The sequence below is a fragment of the Dipodomys spectabilis genome, unplaced genomic scaffold, assembly GCF_019054845.1.
Source record: "Dipodomys spectabilis isolate Male_0828 unplaced genomic scaffold, ASM1905484v1 ptg000158l, whole genome shotgun sequence".
In the NCBI taxonomy this organism is placed as follows: Eukaryota; Metazoa; Chordata; class Mammalia; order Rodentia; family Heteromyidae; genus Dipodomys; species Dipodomys spectabilis.
In genome coordinates, this window is record NW_024870835.1 from 5,916,096 (window position 1) to 5,939,313 (window position 23,218).

At 41.5% G+C, this 23,218-nt stretch overlaps 1 protein-coding gene across 1 annotated transcript in view; it reads right to left on the minus strand.

Moving 5' to 3' along the window:
• Positions 1 to 20,723, minus strand: part of Sh3gl2 (SH3 domain containing GRB2 like 2, endophilin A1) — a 195,773-nt gene extending 175,050 nt beyond the window's left edge. The window contains exon 1 of the mRNA XM_042692895.1: positions 20,612 to 20,723. Within this exon, the coding sequence (XP_042548829.1) occupies positions 20,612 to 20,656 (45 nt within the window). The 5' untranslated portion in view covers positions 20,657 to 20,723. The remainder of the gene's footprint in view (positions 1 to 20,611) is intronic.
• Positions 20,724 to 23,218: the final 2,495 nt, after the last annotated feature.

Below are 23,218 nucleotides of genomic sequence, written 5' to 3' on the forward strand. Positions count from 1 at the left end.
GTAGCTGTGCGCCCAGTGGTCTGAGGCTGTCCCCCAGTGAAAAGTGTGAGACTTTATCTAAAAAAATAACTTTTTTGCATAAGAAGGCTGGAAATATATGGCTCAAGCAGCAGAGCTCTTGCCTAAAACTTTAAGAACTCCAGAACCATTACTTATGAATCTACTATGTGATCTACAATCTATTTTTTAAGATTTTAGTTTTAGAAACTGTACATAACTACACCATGCTTCAAGAATTCTCAATGTTGATTGGGTGGGGGGGAGGGGGGAGGCTGGGAAGGGAGGTGAAGGGTAAACAAAGGAGGAGGCTGCAATGCTTGGTAAGAAATGTACGCATTATCCTGCCCATGTAATTGTAACCCCTCTGTACAGTATGTTCTCAAATAAAATAAAATAAAATTTAAAAAAAAAAAGAATTCTCAATGTTTCTGATGCATAAGCAATGGAAAGTACTACAGCACAGAATCTTATTTAACTTTTCTTGTAAGCCAGTATTCCCCAAACTCACATGGCCTCTGTACATGTATTGGACTCTATTCTAATTATTTTACATAGAACTCTTTGGACAACACTCCCTACAGCTGAGGAGATGGATGATGTATGGCTTTACCATTAACATCTGTGCCTTCTTCCACCTTGTAAGTGATAGAAACCAAATGTTGGGAGCTACTGCATCAGTTCTCCTGATTTTTAAACTACCTGTAGAGAAGCTGAGCTGCAGACTGAGCCTTTCACAGGATGTGTAAGAAAGGGGGAAACATCAAGCACCATGATAATGGCAGGGTTAAGAACAAGTGAAGAGCTTCACCACTGAAACAGCACTCGCCACACTTGTAGATCACACATCCAGGCAGACCATGATTCTAAAAATCCACTCAGGAACAAGAGGAGGCTAAAATACCAGCACAATTAAGAATCTATCTTGCATGAGGAGAGTTTCTAAATCAAATTAATCTTCAAAGTAGCTTATTAAACCACACTTTAATAACCTGATAAGACAAACTCATAAATCAAACAGACACACTTACACTTTGCCTTCCTTCAGCAATACTAATTATGAGGAAAATACCTTGCACAGCCTCCTGTTTCTGAGTCACCTAAGACACATGTGCTGCACAATCACAGGTGACAATGGTCCACCATTCTACGTCTATCTTCATTCAAAGCCACTCTTGTACAGCAATGTTTGTTTGTGTGCTTGCTTGCTTTGTGCTGCTACTGGGCCTCCAACTTAAGGCCTTGTGCTTTTGCTCAGCAGTTTTGATCTTGCAAGGCCTGGTGATCTTGTTCCACTAGCAAACTACCGCTTGAGCCATGCCAATGCAACCTATAATGGTTATTTTTAAACACCTTTAAAGGACCAAAATGTGAAGTTTTACAATCACTAAATTGCACTTGTTTAGGAAAATCCTCCAACAGATTATGCAGGAGAAACAAATTTCTTAAAAGTCTCAAAAATCTGCTCTCAACTCAAAAAAGAATATGGGCTCCAGAAAGCTAAAGAGATTCTGCAAAGGCTGGAAAAGCAAGCTGACTCCAGAAATGACTTCATAGACTATTTGCCTCAGAGCTCACAGCACTTTTCATTAAAGCCATTGTAAGTGCCAGGTACCACAGAAAGCCAAACCACCCACAAGGACACACTTGTGCCCAGCAAGCTGCACTCGGTGCTCTACGTGTCCTCTCTGGACAGAAGTCTTGTTACCCAGGCATCGTGGTAGTAGTCTTTCCACTTTGTTTGGTATTGTTTTTCCACTCGTGGTTCCCTACACTATGTATTCTCTCTCCTTAAAAAGCAAAAACCCACCAGATACTACCGCCAATACTGTCATATTTTAAAAAGGACAAGTTGGACACCAGTGGCTGATGCCTGTAATCCTAGCTATTCAAGAGGCTTAGATCTGAGGATCATGGTTCAAAGACAGCCCAGGAAGAAAAGTCCCATGAGACTCATATCTCCAAAAACCAGATGTGGTGCTGTGGCTCAAAGTGGTAGAGTACTAGCCTTGAGCCAAAAGCACTTAGGGACAGCACCCAGGTCCTCAGTTCAAGTCCCACATCTGACAAAAAATAAAAATAAAAGGGATTCCTGGACTGTTTCTGATCTTCCCATGGTGCCTCCACTGCCCTCCATTCTGCTCTGTGGGGCTGCCACTGCCTACAAGTCAGTCTTTTGTGAGAAAGCTAACAGTCACACATGCCCAGGGGATTTCCAGTCCACAGACAGAAGAATGAGGTAGAAAGGCTCACACAAGTCACTAGGAACAAAGTACAAAGCACTCTTCCGAACTGCCTGCGTCCTAGCTGCTGCCCTCCTCCATGGATGCACCACACAGAGCCAATGGTGCTCTTTTCCTAAGGATAACACTAGCAATGGTGGGAAGGGGGTGGTCTTCATCTAAAAGAAATGCCAGTAGAAGTCATTAGCAGCAGCATTCTTATGATGCTTCCGTACTTCTTGGACAAACAAGAATAGCAGCCATGAATTCAGAAGAAACCTCAGTAGCATCACTGAATTCACAGCTCCACAGAGGGCTAGGCAGGTGTGCAACAGTCTTAAGCTAAATGCCTAATGGAGAAACCCACAGCTATTTATACTTCTAGTACTTGGCTTAGAAACAAATTAGGCTCTCAATTCCTGTGGTAGCTCCTAAAATCCTTCCATTACTTGTTTTCACCTTAAGACCAGAAAGTAGGAACAGATGATGGAGTGAAAATAAATTTAGTGACAGATCTAACAAATCCAAAGTCAGAAGGAATACACAAATGCAAACTGCTCAGATACTGACCAGGAATAGCTACTGTCTAAATGCATATATATATATATATATATATATATATATATATATATATATATATATATATATAAAACTTATTTGCCAGACACAATTGCTTACTCCTATAATTCTAAATACTTGAGAGACACAGATTAGAAGGATTATAGTTCTAGTTGAGTCTAGGTTCATAAGACCCCATCCCCACCAATAAAAATTTAGGCATAGTGGCTCATGTCTGGCATCCCAGCTTTGTGGGAAGTACAAATAGGAAGACTACAGTCCAGGCCAGCCCCAGGTATAAAAATGAGACCCCTTCTGAAAAATAAGAAAAGCAAAGAGGGCTAGAGGCATGGCTCAAGCAGTAGAGTTCCTGCCTAGCAAAGCATAAGACCCTGAGTTCAAATCCTAGTACCACCAAAAATGATAGTAATAATTTAAAAATATAGTCCAGCATATTAAGTCTAAAGCATATCTTACCTACTATTGTAGGTACATTTCTATATTAGGCTTATTCTAGTCTGTTTTATGGTACTCTTTTTAGCTTGTAATAATCGTGTATATTTTCTTAGATCAAAATTAAAATGATTGCTCTGGGGATAAATACAGATTCCATAATCCAGACAAACATACATACTATGACTCAGGTACTCACTCCCTACTATTTGACATGAAAGTTGTTTCTAATGTTTTGCAACAATAATTTCTAAAGTAAACAATTACCCACAGTTTTACATGCTTATACATCTATCTTCTGTTGAAAGATTCCTTGACACTGAATTACAGGGAAGAGAATAGCTGATCTCTCCACACTCCTATCATCAAATTAGAGCCCATGATGATGCACAACCTGCCACCAACCCTCAGAAAGGAAAGGCAGGGGTATCGCAAGTTCAAGGATAGCCTAAGCTACATAGTGAGACCCTATCTGAAAACAAAAATCAAGAACCCACATTTATACAGTTTATCTAACTCAGTCATTGTCCTTTCAATCTCTGCCAATCTAAACAATGAAAGATGCTATATTATTGTTGATTTCCAGACAGTTTACATTTGTGCCTTGGCCACTTTCATAATCTCACTTAATTTTTCTATTAGAGTGTACATCTTTTTCTTACTAAGAGTTTAAGAGACTTCTAGGCCTTTATTTAAGGCTAGAATAGGACTCTTGGTAGATAATCACTAGCAGATGCTGGCTTTAAAACCAGCTGGTCTGCTTTCAAATCCTCTCTGTCATTGAAGCCATGTAATCCTGACCAACCCTTCTCTGTACTTTTTGTTTCCTCATCTGTGAAATAGAGTAATAAGACTCACCTCATAGGACTGTAAATGAGTTTAAATGGTGCCTGGACAATTAGACAGTTTTCCAACTAAGGAAGTGAATTTTGAATTTCCAAACTTAGAACTTTATAAGGTTATACTTTAACTTCTAGTTAAAATGTTTTATTTTTGAAATATGTAAATAGAAATAAGCATCAAAATATGTCTACAGTACCCATTTAAATACACGCATATACACATATTATGCATACAACAGGACTGGGGACACTCTGGAGAACAGAAACACAAGGTCTCTTTCTTTATGTTTATCCTGAGGCTAACAAGGAAACAGGTGCTTGCAGAAAAGTGGTCCAAGCACTACACTTGGAAAGTACAAGTTACCCATGGAAGAACATTTGACCTACCCTCCAAATGTGGGAAGGGGAAAATCTCCCTAAGAAAGTATCAAATGGGAAGCTTAAAGAAGAATAAAGTTAGTCAAGTATAAAGCAGAAGATAGCAGGAGGAATATTCACAAGGAGAAAGCATGATGCAAAGCCTCCAAGGCAAGAACACTCATCGTAACACAACACCATCATGTGACAAAGACTTCAGACACAAAAGAGTTATCACATGGAGCATATACCAAGAGCTGAGACAGAAGACACCAGCAAACAGTGTGTCCAAGTGCTTAAAAAAACAAAACAAACACCCTTAATGATGGGAATCATGTAGCCACTGAGCTTTTATTTTAATCAGAGGAGCAACGTTAGATTTGTTTTACAAGAAGCACTCTAGGCCTGGCAGCATGGCTAAATGATAAAGTGCTTGCATAGTATGCACAATACTCTGGGTTTGAGTCCTGGCACCACACACACACACACACACACACACACACACACACACACACACACACACACACATCATTATTACAGCTCCTCTTAGATAATAACTCAGAAGGGAATCTGACTAACAGCATAAACTATCTGAAGCAAAAATTATGCCCAAAATCATATAGTATCATCTGTGAAAACTAAGAATTTGGAGTATGAGGAATAAGATCTGTCCTACGGCTTGTAAGTTTGGGCTCCTACCGGTGATGTTTGACAAAGACTGATGAGGAATGGCCTTGCAACATTGTCTAAATCATTTTAAAAGCTTCTCTTGAATTGCATCTCTCTCTTTCTTCTGAACATGAGGCACAGAACAGATGACTCATGATATGCCCTAAACAAATTAATTTCCTTTTATAAAAGATAATCAGGTCCCCTAAGGGTTACGGGCACCAAACTCCTCAATGGTCAGAAAATGGTAGTCTGCTGTGGGAGGGACAGGACTGGGTCCTGGTTAGGATAAAGAAAAACCACTTCAGTTTCTCCTCCTGTACACTCAACAATAACCAAAAGCACACAATTTCTGTCACCAAACTGTGTTTTCTTTCCTACCAGCAACCAGTTCAGATGACATCTCCAGCAGATACCAGCAGAGTTTGCAAGTCAATTCGATACAGTCAACCTAGAGACAGCCTCAGATACCACAGGCTGAGGGCTTGATCCTAGGCGGCTGCCTCCATGCATACACTTTAGATGCCAATCATGCACAGGTGCAATTGCATGCTTGTGCTTCTGACTAAGCAGCTTGAAATCAGAGTTCACACAACCTTCTCTTTGACTTAATGCACAGAACTCAGGGAAACAATCTGCTTATATCTGTCCCTTTCTTATAAACTGTTTTAAGCAACAGAAATGAACAGGCTGATGAAAGCACACTAGTGGTGACGTGTGGGAGGAGAGGCAAAAGCTTCCAGTCTTCTCCTGGTACACTGCCCTCCAAGGGACCGCAGAGACCTCCACATAGCCGGCAGCCAAGACGTCCTTCCAAGCCCTGAGGTTCTGGGCTTTTTGCATGGGGGCTTCATTACATGGCTGCACTTGATTAAAGCACTGGTCTCTGGTGCACAACTTAATCTTCATTCCCTTTCTCCTCCTTGGTGGACAGGACTGGAGCTGAAAGCGTCAACCCTCTGATCGTACTGTGGTTTCAGAGCAACCACTATCCTAAAACTATCTAGGGGTCCCCGGATACTAGTTGTCTCATTAACAGATTTTATTTTGGAGGTTCCACAGGGTTGGGAGGGTTGGGAGTTTTTGCCAGGAAACCTGAACCAAGACTAAATACATATTTCAGAGTTCCCATTAACACTGGATTCCCTCCATTAGGATATCATTCACTCACCTTTTTATTTACATGTAAAAGTCTCAGGTACTATTAGTACATCTACCACTTACAAAGTCTGAATAAACTATAAAGTCACACTTGGTCCAGCAAGAGACTTGATTTTAAGTAAATGACAGTAATTTCTCCACTTATAAAACTAATGCAATGACTAGCCATAATGATACACACCTGTAATCGCAACTACTTGAAAGGCTGAGGCAGGAGGATTTCTCAATTCAAGGCCAGCCTGAGCAGTACAGATAGACCTAGTCTCTCCAGAGGGCAGGTAAGAAAGAGAGGAGAAAAGAGAGATGGAGAAGGATGGAAAAAAACAGAGAGAACATTAAAAACAAATGTATTATAATGATTCATTTTTAAACAACATTAAGTCAACCTAATGGTTCAGTTTACATATCAAATCAAATGGGTTAAGAGACACCCATAGCTGATAAAACATTACATACCTCTAGATATATGGAGAATGTTTCCAAAAGAAACTATCATTTGAATCAGATCAAACAAAGATCACACAATCCCTTGACAGTCTGAATAGAAGGAAAGGGTAAATCTTTTAAATCTGCACTTCACTCCTCCTGGACACTTGGGACTGGATGGCTTACTCCGGCAGCTCCACAGGTTCTCAGATCTCATGATGAAAAGTTCTATCTCCAGCCAGTTCTCAAGTGTTTACATTCAAACTGAATTACACCACCAGCTTTCCTGGTTCTTCAGAGTGTAGACAGCAAGCATGTTGAGAGATTTCTTAGCCCTCATAACAGCAGGAACCAATCCCATAATAAATTTCTTCTCATATCTACGTCCTATAGGTGGTTTTGTTTGGCCAATATACTCAGTATACTGACTAATACTCAGTAATATAAAATGAATACAGTTGCCAGAAAATGTAAACTTGAATACAGGAACCAGCTTAAAATACTCATTTCTTAGCTCACAGCAGTAATGTACTTATCAAGCTGAATGGCAAATTTGGGCAACAGTCAAATTACTCAACCACACAGAAACTGGCTGAGTTTACTTGAATGGTACATAGCAGCAGGCAGTAGAGACAATGTCACTGGGTGCCAAGAATCCAGATGTTATAAAAGGTGAAGTGGTATATATCATATGGTATAATCATAACTCACTGTCTCATAAAAGTAGACTCATCAAATGTAGACAGTTCCCAGATTTCACAAGTTTTAAGCCATCTCTAAAAGTTCATGGGAAAATGTATTAGAAATATTTAAACCTGTGTATCTTAAGATAGGAAGTAGTTGAAAGGGCTGATGGAGGAAATAAGTGCATCTTAACGATCATAAGATTTGTACTAAGCAGTAAGTTTGAAAAGATGGAGACATTTCTCTAGATTTGGATGGAGCTGGACCATTCCATGTCTTCATCAACACCTCTGGAGAAGACACAGGTGATGAGTATTGCAAGGACCTGAAAATTTCGAACTGGGTTTAGGGCCATGGTAATACCATAAAAAGTGAAATAAATAAAAAGATTATATGCATTTGCGCTTCCATGCGCCCAAAGATACATAGAGAAAAATGGATGAGATGAATAGAAAAGAGCTACTGGAAAACAATTTTAATTTTTTAAGTTTAATTAAAAATTCTGTCTGGTCAGGATGAAACTGTGTGGAAGGCCAACTACTACAACATGCAATCCTGTCATCTTATCACTTCAAAGGGAACAGCCAAGAACTCAGGAGACTGCCTCATTCCTGTTGTTCCAGTAATAACATGATAAACTTCTCCGGAACTCCTCCAAGGACAAAGAACGAGATAATAATAACCACTCCATGTCCATGACATAGGACTAGTAAAATCTCAGTTAGCAGAAGAAATAGATACAGAAAGAAACATTCACATTCTTAGACATAAAGGAAATACAAATCAAAAGTATACTAAGATTCCATCACACCCCAGTCAAAATGGCAATCGTCAAGAAAACAAAGAACCACAAATGCTGGTGAGGATGGAGTGTGGGAAGGCCTTTAAATACTGCTGGTAAGAATGTGAACTAGCACAACCACTCTGGAAATCAGCATGAAGGTTCCTCAAAACTAAAAGATTTACTTTATTGCAAATAAAAAGCATGGGACCTATGTAGTATATGTCTGAGACAAGCAGAAAGGGTCAGAAAAGTTGATGTTAGGCGAAATGGACCCTAAGGTAAGGATTCAAATGTTCTTTCTCAAGATTGTTTCTAACATACTTATAAGATGATTTCTTTGTTGCTTTGTATGTCCCTCCTCCATGGTATAACCCCTGTTTTCACTGTATTTGATATTGATATACTTTGTGGAGGGGAAGGGAAAAAATTTGTTTAAATGGGGGTGGACCCACTGCAACAATGAGATGTACAAGATGTTATGTTGAAAAACGAACTTTACAACTTTGGAGGGGAGACAGAGGGTGGGAAGGGATGGGAAGGGAAAGGGAAACAAAGGGAGAGGCAACAATGCTTGATAAGAAATGTACTCATTACCTTGCCCATGTAATTGTAACCCCTCTGTACGGTATTTTCACAATAAAAAAAGATTTACTTTATGACCCTATGCTCCTGGACATATTATCAATACACATCAATATACAAGAAAGACACCTTCATGTCCATGTTTTTAGTAGCTCTGTTCACAACAGCCAAGCTATGGAATCAGCTTAAGTGTTCAACAAGCCAACAAAATATGGTCCACATATTACATGAATTATTATTATAAAAATGAAATTGTCATTTACAGGAAAGTGGGTTGTACTGAAAATCATCCTGTTGAGCAAGACAAACTCAGAAAGCCAAAGATCACATTTCTGATCATTTGTGGAATCTAGACTCTTAAAATACTTTAAAAATAAAGGATTGTTTGGAGGAATGAGGGGAAGGATATAGGAGAAAAAAGAATTATAGAGAACAAATAATATCAATTGCCCCTATATTAAAAAAACTTCTAGCATACTGTTGGGGAACTAATCATCCAAAACCTTTACAGTTCACAGTATGTCATCAAAGTTTGTTAACAAAGCTGCTGCTGTTACTAGCCCTTCTCGCAGGCTGATAAGGACTTAGCAGAGTCACTGTTTGCAACTGCCAGAGTTCACAGAGTAAAGTATCCACCCCCCAAAAAAACCCCACCATCTAAATATAACAAATGTTAAGCATTATACAGAGGAAAAAATGCTAAATACATTTGAATATTTTTGTTCAAGTTCTGGGGCTTGAACTCAGGGTCTGGGCTCTGTCCCTGAGATTTTGTGCTCAAGATAGTGCTCTATCACTTAAGACACAGCTCCACATCTCGTATTTTTGGTATTTTATTGGAGATAAGAGTCCCATGGAATTTCTTGCCTGGACTGGCTTTGAGCAGCGATCCTCAGATCTCAGCCTTCTAACTAGCAGGGATTATGGCTGGAGACACCAGTGACTGGCTTGAATACATGTTTAATGAAACACATTTAATACATTTCATATATGTGGCTATGGTTATGGTGGGAATATCACACATACATATACTTACAGGCACACATACAGTAATCCATATATATGTATGTATATATATATATATATATATATATATATATATATATATATATACATTATATACAAGTGATGGTAAAACTCTAGCTTGTTTTTGAAATCTCAAATAATGCTCTATGTTTTTAGTTTTCATTTATTTATACATTGGAGTTTTTAGAATTTTGTTGTTTCATTATTTTGAAAGGATTTGTTTTGTGTTGTTGTGAGGGGATTGGTAGTTTTCATTTATAGACATGGCTTTTACTACTTTGTTCAGTCTGGCCTCTAAACTTACACTTCTTCTGCATCAGCCTCCAAAATGCTTGGAGTTCAGGAAGATAGTGGCTTGCCTAGCAAACTTCTAGATTTTTAATAAAAAGTCTCTTTTGCCACATATGTGAAATGTATTAAATGTGTTTCATTAAACATGTATTCAAGCCAGTCATTGGTGTCTCCAGCCATAATCCTTGCTAGTCAGGAGGCTGAGATCTGAGGATCGCTGCTCAAAGCCAGCCCAGGCAAGAAATTCCATGGGACTCTTCAGTAAAATACCAAAAAAGCCAGATGTGGAGCTGTGTCTCAAGTGATAGAGCACTAGTCTTGAGCACAAAATCTCAGGGACAGAGCCCAGACCCTGAGTTCAAGCCCCAGAACTTGAACAAAAATATTCAAATGTATTTAGCATTTTTTTCTTTCTACAATGCTTAACATTTGTTATACTTAGATGGTGGTTTTATTTTGCGGGGGGGGGGGGGGGAGGAGGAGGGAATACTTTATTTTGTGAACCCTGGCAGTTGCAAACAGTGACTCTGCTAAGTCCTAAGTCCTTTCTTATCAGCCTGCGAGGGGGGCTAGTAACAGCGGCAGCTTTGTTAACAAACTTTGATGACATACTGTGGAGAACTGTAAAGGTTTTGGATGATCAGTTCCCCAACAGTATGCTAGAATTTTTTTTAATATAGGGGCAATTGATGTTATTTGTTCTCTATAATTCTTTTTTCTCCTATATCCTTCCCCTCATTCCTCCAAACAATCCTTTATTTTTAAAGTATTTTAAGAGTCTGGATTCCACAAATGATCAGAAATGTGATGTTTGGCTTTCTGAGTTTGTCCAGCTCAATCCACTTCTCCTTTGCTTCTAGGAGAGTCATGCAGTGTCCATGTTACAAGCCCCAACCAACTGAACATAAACAAAAGTGACCTCTGCTTTTATTCATATTCTGCTGTTATACAACAAATTACCACAAATGTGTTCAACTTGAAACAAAATCCATTTATTAGCTCACAGTTCTACAAATCAGAAGTCTGGGCCAACTCAACAGGACTCTATGTTCAGGGTATGACAAGGCCAAACTCACGGTGCTGCAAACTGGATTCCTGTTCTTTCCCCTTTTCCAATCAGGCTGTTGACAGAACCCATGTCTTTAAGGCTCTGCATCTGAAGTCCCCACCTGCCCTACTGGCATCATTCAAGACTTGTTCTTTGCTCCTAGAGGCTCTGTGCTCTCCCGAGACCCCTCTACCTTCACAACTGCATGGCCAGTCCAGCTCATTGAGCAAACTGTTGGTATGGACTGGTGTATTGTTCCACACATGAAAAAATAAATCAGAATGCTCAAAATGTACAGAGTTCAGCACTGTGTTGCAAACACTCCATTCATTTCCTCTATTTATCTGACCAATTTATGCTGAAGGCATGCTGCCATTCACCAAATCTACATTTTTCGCTTTGCTCCATAAATTAAGCACTTGCACATCTGCCTTACTTTGGGGGTCTCAGGCACATTTTTATAGAACTAACAGTAGTAAAAGCAGCAGCAGATCATACAACTGAATCAGAACTGATCATTTAAACACAACTGCGGACAATGCAGGACTGTCTGAGAGTTTCTTTGTATCAAAGGAGCTGTGTGGAAATGTATGCGTGGGAATTTAAATTTTTGTTTAAGAAATTTATTGTATCTATTTTGGCATTTATGTGCATATTTATTTTCTGAGCACCTGCCTAAATCAAAAAAATAGAATAGTAATTAAAAATTTCATATAATGAATCTGTAAATAAGGAGTTTAATGTAATTACAATCTCTGACTGCCCCTTCTGCTAACAGCCAGGGAAAACACCCTGTTTTTAGAAGGCTTCTCCTCCTCTTGTGTTACATCATGTAAGTGCATTGTAAATAATGTAATGCAACATTCTTGGAAATGACATCGCCTTATACCCAGGTTGCACTCATACTCAAAGGGCAGAGTCTATCTATACAGAACTACAGTCATTAAAAGTCTTTGTATTCTGCCTCCATAACCCTCTTTCAGACTTGGCTGTAAAGATCACCCATGTTTTCCCAGACTTTCCCCCCTTATACAGTCTTGAAAACCACATGCTAAAGATAGCAGAATCCACCCAGGACTCCTGAAGTAAATAATAGAAAACAGAGGGAAAGGAGTCAATCAACAAAAGCCAGTTAAGAATTCCTGATTAAGCCATAAAGTCTACATCAATGCAACCAAGGTATGTAATGTTGAGATGAATGCAACCAAAGTCTACTGGGGTGAAGTTGGGTTGAGAACATTTCAACTGTGATAATTGGCTATGGAACTGACAAGAAGAAAACAGACCAGACATCTGAAAAGTTTTTCAAAGAACTTTATTGCCCAAATTAGCCTTCAGACATGCATAAAGTCTGTGCATGCAACACAAACATTAAATTTAAATAAGCAAGAAACTGAATGAAACATCATACAGCTCCCCAGAAGCCATACTCTCGGGTACTCTCATTAGATCTGGCCAAACAGAAGAAGAGGAACAGAAGAGTTTTTTCCAGATTGCAGAACCAGGGTTAAATAAAATAAAGTAAAAACCAAGGAATTTCTCTCTCCAGGGTTGGGGATTTCATAAGGCCTACGCAGAAGGATAGCAGCACTATTAGATGCATACTATTTTTTGCCTTCCAAACAGGAGTGTTCTCTGTGGATAATATCCTGTACATTTAAAATATGGACGTATGATCTATGACATGAGTCTATACATTTACCTAAGTGTTGGGGTATTTCTTACCATTATAGAACTGGCCCAGTTGCTTTGATTTTAAGCACTACTTCTATCTATGTCATATTTCATATATTGTAAGTCAGAAAAGGTGGGAAAATATTGCCTAAGGTTCCTTCAGAAGCCTAAGTGTCTATGAAATCTTCTAGGTGTTCTTCCAAAGTGGTACAGGTAGCTTTCTCCATACTGATCCCACACACTGTACACCCACTCACACCTACCCACACTAAACACAATTTAACTGGGGAGAGGGGAGATAGACTATGAAAAAGCAATCACATTTTTATATCCAGAACTTAGAAGTATAAAATGTTCATTGAAGTTACTTCCTAAAGCACTAAATATCTGAAGAGACTTAGAATGGCAGGAGAATATTTTGTTGACAGTCTGCAAAGGATTTGACAGGTTTTCACAATCATGACATTTTAATAGGTATAGCTATTATAAAAGCTCTCTTAGCCATCCTTTTTTTAATCCATTAAATACCATACAAATCACTCTTAAGCATCTGAGCTCCTAAATTTGATCAGGGATACAAATAAAATCTAGACCAAAACTCACTGAGAAAGGCTGCAATGTAAAAGTTTTAAACTTCATATTCTGTCTCCTACTGCTTCAGCATCTTCATTTACATAAACGGTGTGCCTGCCCCAGTGACTGCACACACAGTGTGATAAAGTTCGCCCCATCACAAGCTCCCCTCTCTGCCCTCCCCAGACATGACCTAGTAATAGACGTACCCATTTCTGCTCTACTCCACGGTGATGCCAAAAAAGGCACACACCTACAGGTTTTCCTTCACTTTCCTCAGCTCCCCACCTCCTCAGTTAGGCTGTTCTTTCAATGTCCCCCGAACACACCACACACACACACACACACACACACACACACACACACACACACACACACACACACACACACACACACAATGTGGTTTCCTTTCCATCTCACTAGGCTGTTCTTTCAATGTCCCCCGAACACACCACACACACACACACACACACACACACACACACACACACACACACACACACACACACACACACACTGTGGTTTCCTTTCCATCTCACTAGGACCTAAAAGCAAAACCATATTCTTGAGCCTCTCCTGTGTCTCTTCTTGTGACCACACCTGGCTGACCATTTTATTTAAAAAGGAACACAAGAAGAGCAACAAAGGAAAATGGAAAAAGAGGACATCAAGAAATCCATTGATCCTTTATCCATCCAGTATCTTACCTGTCTGGCCTTCAATTCAGAAGGATGTTCCTCCCAGAAGTCCCACCTTCTGTCCAGTTCTCATTAGTCTTAGTCTCTCCACTTCCCCAAGCTACCATTCTAAAGAGAGCCCTCATGCTGCCTGAGATTGGGACTTTACAGAAAACACAAACAGTCTTGAAGAAAACAGTCTGCAGAATTTGGGCCATCTCCCTGAAGGTTAAATGGTTCACAAAACGGTCATGTCTCGCCATTGAGAAGATGCTTTTGTTTTTTTTCCATATAGACAGAAACCAAAATTCATAGAACGTCAATTTAAAACATTAAAGAATTTTATAAAGGAAATGTTTGCAAAGAAGAAGACTCAGTCCTAAAAAAAAATAATTTCAATCACTTGCTAGTTTCAAATCACAAATCCTACAAGTTTATTGCCAAGGTATCAGGAGAGCTACAGGCCATTACTAACTTTTTACATAATCTAAGTTATCCTTATCATTCAGGCATGGCACTGATCTGCACTATCTTTGTTAATCCCAAACAATTTCTTATATTTCATTGCTCCAAAACTAATTTGGAGAAGAATGCATTTTCATCAGACATTCTGAGCTCCATAGCAGAACTGATGCAGTAAGGACTATTATACTGTTCCTTTCTCCCCTGAAAACACGGTCAAGGCTTTGCACAGCAGTTGTATTACTGTGTGAAGGACAGGCATTAGGAATGGCTTTAAGAAGCTGGTGGTAGATTGCAAGACTTTTGCTTATAAAAATGTGGCATATAGGCTGGGTGGGTGGCTCACACTTATGATGCCAGGTTCTGGGTACTGAGAAGTTGGAGTTCAGGAAGATAGCAGTTCAAAGCCAACCCAGGGCAAAATAAAAAAGTTACCAAAACCCAATTTCAACCAATAAACATGTATGGTGACATGTATCTATGATCCTAGTTACATGGGAGGCATGGGGTGGAAAACTGAAGTGCCAAAGCAGGTTCAATCAAAAACTTAGGGCCCTAACTAAAAAATGGCTAAAGCAAAAAAAGGGCTGTGAGTACAGCTCAAGTAGCAGAGCACCAGCCTAGCAAGTCCAAGGCCTTAAATTCAAACCACAGTATTGCCAACAATCATGTGGTTTTAGAAAATATAGGAAATGGAAAGACTTGGAAAAAATTATATTAAGTGAAGTAAGCCAGGCCCAAAGAAACATTGGTCCCATGGTTTCCCTTATTTGTAATAACTAGTATATGTCTGGGACAAGCAGAAAAGGTCAGATAAGTTGATGTTAGGAAAATGAACCCTAAGATATGTACTCAAATGTTTTTCTTTTCTTTCATGCGATTGTTTCTAACGCATTTATAAGATTATTTCTTTGTTGCTTTGTATGTCCCTCCCCCACAGTATAACCCCTGCTTTCACTGTATAAAAAAAAAAAAGAAAAGAAAGAAAGAAAATATACTGCCCACTGACAGATCTGCCAAGGAGCCCTGGGGTGAGCAGTAAGCCACACTCAAGATTGTAAAAGCAGGGCTGGGAAGGTGGCTCAGTGGTAGAGTGCTTGCCTTGCATGCATGAGGCCCTGGGTTCGATTCCTCAGCACCACATAGCAGAAAAAAAAGCCAGAAGTGGCGCTGTGGCTCAAGTGGTGGTGAAGAGCTGAGGGACAGTGCCCAGGCCCAGAGTTCAGGCCCATGACCAGACCCAAAAAAAAAAAAAAAAGATTGTAAAAGCAGCAGCAATTTCACCACTTAGAGAAAGTAATTAAGGACATGAGATTAAAAAAATAAAGTTATAACAGAGTGTATATTTACATACTTAATAAGTTTAACATCTATCTCACCTAATAAATGCATAAACAGTTTTATATAACATTTTCCTAAACAAAGCATCTATAAGACAGCATTTTAAATGTCATGAAAGCATGAAGAAATCAATTAAAACAGAAAGGTGTACAACACCAACGTAATTAAATTTTCCCAGGTGAAGAATCTGAGTATGACAACAAGCACATACCACATGGTAGCACTATGCACAGTCCACCAGAATGATGTTTGTCACTTAAAACAATCAGAAGACATGGTCTACAGTAAGAGCTATGATTTGAATGTGTCTTCCAAGAGTTTGTATGTCAGAACCTTGATTCTTGAGCACAGAAGAGTTGGAAGAAGGGCCTGGTAGAAGGTGTTTGGACCATAGGGGCAGAGTCCTCATGCATAGATTAATTTAGCTTTACTTACATGAGCAGTTCACATGCTAAGAGGAGTAGAGAACACAACTGGCAAAGTGAGTTGCAAAAATGTGAGAGTCCCTTGTGTTTTGCCTCCCAAACCCATTCACTCACTTGAGTTCTGCAATGAGTTGAAGCAGCACAGTCTTCATCAGACATGACCACCAAGTCTCAGAATCATGAGCCAAAATACACCACTTTAATGAATTACTCCAGCTCAGCTACATCTTATAGCAATGGAAAATGGACTAAGACAGTAGATGTATGCCTTACTTCAGGCTATATCACAAAACACCATAAGCTGGGTAACTTACCAATAATGGAAATTTACTTCTCATAGTTCTGAGGTCTCCAGAAGAGTAAGATCAGAACACCAGAGGACTCCATGGCTAGTGAAAGCTAGTGATGTTTCAAAAGGATGGCCCTCATTACCATGCCCTCATGTGACAGGAGGGTGGAGCACTCCCTGCAACATCACAGTAGGGCACTAATTCCATTCCTGAGGGCTGAGTCCAAAGGACTTAATCACCTCCTAAAGCCATCAACTCCTATGTCATTAGCAATTAAGTTTCAAAATGTCAGAGAAGGAAGGAAGGAGTGGCATTGTCCGAAAGGAAATGAAGTACTCTTTATCTGATTTATGTAACTGTAACTCTTTTGTATATCACCTTTATAATAACAATTTAAAAAGCATGAGTTTGAGGTGAGAACACATTTGGACCATAACAAGATTCCTATCAAACTGACTTAAAAAAAAAAAAAAGAAAAGAAAAAGCATATGTCTGCCACACACGGAAAGAGAAAATTACATTCTTTACAGATGGAAATGTCCTTCTACTGTGAAGTCAATAATTAAACAGAATGACTTTCCTTGAAAATGGGACACTGAAGTGAGATCAGGCCAAACTGGAATAGAATTCTCAATCCAATATGACTGGTGTCCTTATAAAATATGCAAATTTGGTTTTAAGGAAAAATAAAAGAGAATGCCAGTGCATGTGAAGACAAGATACATCCAAGAGATGGATCCACAAGACAAGCAAAGCCAATGACTGCCACTGAAACTCCAGGGACTGGAAGATAGGCCTGAAGTAGATCCTTCTCAGACAGCATAACTCTGTGACCTTGAACTCAAACATCAAGCATCTCCAAAAATATAAACAGAGCTGGTATGCTGCTTGAGCCACTCAGTTTGTGGTACTTTATTACAGAAATTCTATGAAATTAATATAAACCATATAGAATTAATATGAAATATTTTATTCTGAATATAATTTCTAGAAAGAATTGCTAGAAAGAACACATAATCTATCCAGAAATATGTCCACATCAAAGGCATGGTAGATGAAGTCTAAAGCCCATGTTTTGTACAAGGGTCATGTTAACAGAAACCAAAGTTATTTTTCCCTAAGCTGCTTCATGTTTAAACAAGTGAGCAAAATGTGATTATTGCTTGATGAAATGGAATCTCAGAATAAAACAGAAAAGTGAATTTGCTCTGTTTTGCAGCTTTAAAAAACCTTATTTACGGGGCTGGGAAGGTGGCTCAGTGGTAGAGCGCTTGCCTTGCATGCATGAGGCCCTGGGCTCGATTCCTCAGCACCACATAAGCAAAAAGAAAAAAGCCAGAAGTTGCTCTATGGCTCAAGTGGTAGTGCGCTAGCCTTGGGCTGAAGAACTGAGGGATAGCGCCCAGGCCCAGAGTTCAGGCCCCACGACTGGACTCCCCCCCCCCCAAAAAAAAAAAAAAACCTTATTTACTTCAATAATATGGTTCATTATATCTTTATGAACAGTTGCTCATAAAGTGCACTAAATTAATAAAGTACACTAAATAAGATGATGAATTTTCACCATTTGAATTACCATTGGGCTGAAAGGATTTCCTCAGTAATAAATTTTATTTGACAAGAGCATTTCTCACCTCCAAATGGTAAAGATATCAAAATAACTGTTGGCAAAGGGGGAAAATCATCAGTTCTAATATAAGACAACAGTTGTGACATATGTTCATCAGAAGCTCCCAATCAGTGATACAAACACTGAAGATATACTGCTCTATTAATGTAAATGCCACTCCTCATTAGCATAAACAAAAAGCTTAATCCCAAGGAGATGAGAAACATTTGTCTTCTACTCATACACAGAAGTTATACTCTTCAGCAGGTCAGTTCACAGACAAAAATACTTCAAGGTCCAAAGCTCCTACTAGGGATGAAATTAGATTCCTGAAACAGGCCTGGGAAACATGACTTACAAAAGTAGACTATTTCCCTCATATCTCTGTGGCACGCAAACATTAACACTGGCTTTATAGGCCCTCCAACACACACACACACACACATAGGAAGACTAACCTTTGCCTTAAGTTTTCTAAGATTGGGCTCCAGCAAGTCATGAATAAGAGACTGTGTGTACTTCACCTTCAAAATAAAAGACTTTTCAGTAAAAAGAAAAAAAATGACACTATAATTCTGAATTTGGATTCAGAGTGATAAATGGCGATCTTATCCTAAACAAACTTCCTCCAACCACATAAAATGTTCTTCCATACTGAAATTCAAAATGCCATTCCAAACTTTAGATTTAACCCAACTGGAGCTGTACAGTTATAGGTTAGCAAAGCTACAAATTATACCTTCAATATTTTCCTCATGCCTCATTATTATTAGGATAGTATTTTATCCTAAGGAAATTGCCCTCAATGTGAATAGCTATCATTTAAAGCACATCTTAGGTGTATGCTGCAAATTCAGTGACTCCCACACCAACTCTGAGAAAATGAATGTTATCCTCACTTTAGCAAGGACAGTGCAGACACCAACTTGCTCAAGGTCAGATAGCAAGAGTGGGATGCAAATCTCAGTCCTTCCGTTCCAAAGCTCCTAACTTCTTGTGGGAGCGGAGATATAGAGAGCGGGAGAGACCGAGAGAGAGAGACACAAATGGGTGTATGTTGATTAATTCAAGGCCTTGTTTACAGAAGAGACTTGAAATTTTTAAAAGGTTGGGAAAAACAGAAGTCCTGCAAGAATCATGGGCATTATGTGTGTTGGTTTCATAAAACTAAAGGAACTTGAAGTATAAAATGTATTAGAAGCCTTCCTAACTAAAATCAATGGTGCATTTTGCCCAAAAGGTCACTGAAAAATATGGTAAGAAGCATTTTTACGAAAACAGCTTTCTTGATTTCATTAGTTTTCCAGGTATTAACTAATTCTTGAAACACAAGACTATGGAGATAGAAATGATGTATTTGCCTGAAAACACACAGAATATATGAGATGAATTTCCCACTCCATCAAACCACCGAAGTTAACCAAGGTTCTAGAAAACACAATCTGCACCTATTCTGTATGCTCTCCAATAGAGCTGCTACTGTGCTAGCCTGGCACAAACCTCACTGCTTCTGATAAATTACCAGAACACTCACTATTAATTAAGGCAGGTCTACGGGGGGTGGGGTGGGGAGGGAGAATTTAAGACTAAATTATGGGGGAGGAGGTTAAATCAGCTAAGTCCTTTACTAAAGATCTCTTAAACGTGAGCCAATTTTAGAAGTAAAAGCAAAAAAGGCTATCCCACATCTTATGTAAGAAATAGGTCACCTCGTGAAGTACTCCTTCATCTTTCCTTCTGTAAAATTCACCTGAGTCCAATGAGATGATTAAAATGTGAGCCCTGTTCTACCATGATCACAATCCATTAACCCTATTGTAAAAACACAAAGCCAAACCAAACCAAACTCGAGCACTCTGGGAGGTGGAAAGCAACATCCCAAACTGCACGACGCTGAAGTTTTCAACCATTTGGTGCTACCACGGCCGCCAAAATGTTCACGACCCAAAGCCCTGTGGTCCAGCCTTGGTGTGCGGGAAGTTTCCCCGGGAGTTCTCCTGGGAAAAGTTGGAGGGCTGCGCATGGCCGCAGGCCGCCGGGTCCTCCAGTCCCGGGAGCCCCGGGGGGTGACGCGGGGAGCCCGCCCCGCGCGCCCGCCCCGCAGCCGCCCCCCCAGCCCCCCGCCCCGGCGCGGGCATCCATCCCCGCCAGCGCATCCCAGGGCCGCCCGCGCCCCGGCACCGCAAGGTCACCGGGGAAGAAGCGACTTTACATAATCTCCCGCCCGGCCGGACACCTGCGCTGCGCGCGCGCGCCGGGGCCGCTGCGGTGCCCTCCCCGCAGCGCCGGCCCGGGGGGGGGGGGGCGCCGGGGACCCGGGGCACGGGGCGGGGGGAGGATGCGGGGCGCGGCTGCTCCGGGCGCGGCGCCGGCGCCAGGGTCCCCGCCCGAGGCTCCCACGCGCCCCCCGCGGCCCCGCCGGGGACCGCGGCTCCCCGACGCACCTGTCACGCGCCTTACCTGCGTGGCTTTGTGGAACTGCTTCTTCAGCCCGGCCACCGACATGGTGCGGGAGGACGCGCGGACGCGGGCAGCTGCGGGTGCGGAGCGAGAGGGCCGAGCCGGGCGGCGCGCTCGCCGGGCCGCCGCCGCCGCTGGTGCCGCCGCCGGGGCTGTGGGCGCGGGGGCGCAGAGCCGAGCGGGCGCGGGCTCGTGCGGAGAGACACCCTGACGTCAGGGGCGGGTGATGCGGCCTCTTAAAGGGGACGCGGGAAGCCCCGCCCCGGACGCGGGGCTGGCCCCGCAGGTGCCCGGGCACCCAGTACCTGGGCCCTGGGCGGCTGACGCGGGCGTCTGGTTTTTCCCCCGCAGCCGCCCCCGGGCCAGAGGTGCCAGAGGTGCCAGAGGTTGGAGGCGATCCCGGCCCCGCCCGAGGTGTGGCCCGTGCCCGGGAGGACGGCGGGGCACAGGTCCCGCGGCTTGGCAGTCAGGGCAGCAGTCAGCAAGACGCAGGTGACTCGCCCGGCTCCCAGGTAGCCGCAGTGGCGCTGCCTGCCGACCGCCTGCTGCCCTTTGAGCCGGGCCCTCTGCAGCCTGCAGAGGAGTGGCGGTGTGTGCCTTGCCCTGCGTGGTTGGCCACGGGGAACATCGCCCTGCGCTGGCTTCTCTGCCACTTAAGCTTCTATCACCTTACAAAAAGCCAACTTTTTTTTTCTAGTCTGATATAACCACTGAAAAAAGAAAAGAAAAAAAAAATTAAGGCCAAACAGGTATGCAGAAATGGAACTGAGGTATTAATGACTACAGTAAATCCGAGCCGGCCTGTATAAAAGCCTGGAGCGGCGATCTGAAAATTAAACTAAAAGCAGAAGAACTAGGGGTGTGGCTCCAGTGGTGCAGTCCTTGCCTAGCGAGCATGAGAGGCACCCCCCACCCCCACCCCAAAAAAGAGCCCATTGCCCAGGTCTTGTGTCTGTAACCCAGCTTTTCACTAGGCTGAAATATAAGTATAAGGTTCAAATACATGAGGTTTCTATCTCCAATTAAACACCAAAAAGTCAGAAGTGAAACTGTGGCTCAAGTGGAAGACTACTAGCCTTGAGCAAGGAAAGCTCAGGGACAGGCCCCAGGCCCTGAGGAAAGAAAAGAAAAAGAGAAAAGAAGGAAAGAGGAGAAAGAAAGGAAAGAAAGAAAGAAAGGAGAAAGGAAGAAGGAAGGAAGGAAAAGAGGGAGGGAGGGAGGCAGAGGGAGGGGAGAGGAGAAAAGAAAGGGAGAGAGAGGTAGGAAAAGAGGGAGAAGGAAGAAGGAAGGAAGAGAAGAACTTGAGTGTAAACTTGATATTTCTGCAATTATGGTAGTGGACTAACTAATATATAAAGTCAAAAGGCAGGCTACTAAGTTGTACAAATACATCTGTAACAAATATACACAGCTGCACTAAAATGAAATTGGTGCAATTAGGTTACAGGAGCCGAGCAACACTAGCTGCCTCCTGTGCACTGGAAATTAATCACTGGTTTTTTCCCATGGGAAAGAACTGAATGCTTCCCCCACATGGGGACCAATGAGATAAGGAGGACACACCAGAAGGACAAAAGCCAAGATGAGAAGCCAAGAATGAATAAAAAGACAGCATGATGCTGATGGCTCATGTCTGTAATCCAACCTACTCAAGAAGCTAAGATCGGAGATTGTGGTTCAAGTCCAGCCCCGGCAGGAAAGTCCATGAGACTTCCCCCCCCCCCCAAAAAAAAAAAACTACAAAAAAAAAAAGAGCCAGATGTGGAGCTGTGGTAATGTGTGGTACAGTGAGCTGTGGCTCAAGTGGGAGAATGCCAGCCCTGAGCAAAAAAAGCTCGGGGCAAAGTAGTTCCATGCCCTGAGTTCAAGCCCCAGGACCAGCACAAGAGAGACTTTATTTATCTCCACTGCCCTGCTGCCTTGTAGGAAGTAGGGTCCCCTCAACCTTCTAGCCCTGCTGTCAAATACAGAGTTGTTCTTACTATAGCACTTCTTAACTGGGGAGGCAAGAACACATGGACTTGTGACTCCCTCTGCAGAAGAAGTGAACAAAAGACCTTCATTGTGGTTGGTAGTCCTTCACAAACTCCTAGTAGTGTAGTGGAGACACTGTAACAAATCATAGCTAAGGTAGGAGGGAAATAAACTGTAATGTCATGATAGAAAATGTAACTGTTGGCGTAAGTAGCACAAACTCTTCTTCTACAAGATAGTTGTAGTCTGTCAGCCTGGATCCAAAGTGAGAATAAAAGCAAGGTAGGTCCCATCTGATGCCCAACAAACATGAGCATGAGTGACAAAGAAAACTGTCATGTTCCTCTGTTTGCTAGGGAATATTAGTATAAAATTTTTCCCTGTTTTTCCAACTTTCAAAATGCTGAAATAAGGATACAGGTTGACCCATTGTAACAATGAGATGTACCAGACACTATGTTGAAAACGAACTTTACAACCTGGGGGAGAGGGGAGGGAGGAGTTGGGGAGGTGGGGAGGGAAGGGATGGCAGGGGGAAAACAAACGAGGAGGTAACAATGCTCAATAGGAAATGTACTCATTACCTTACTCATGTAACTGTAACCCCTTTGTACAGCATTTTTACAATAAAAA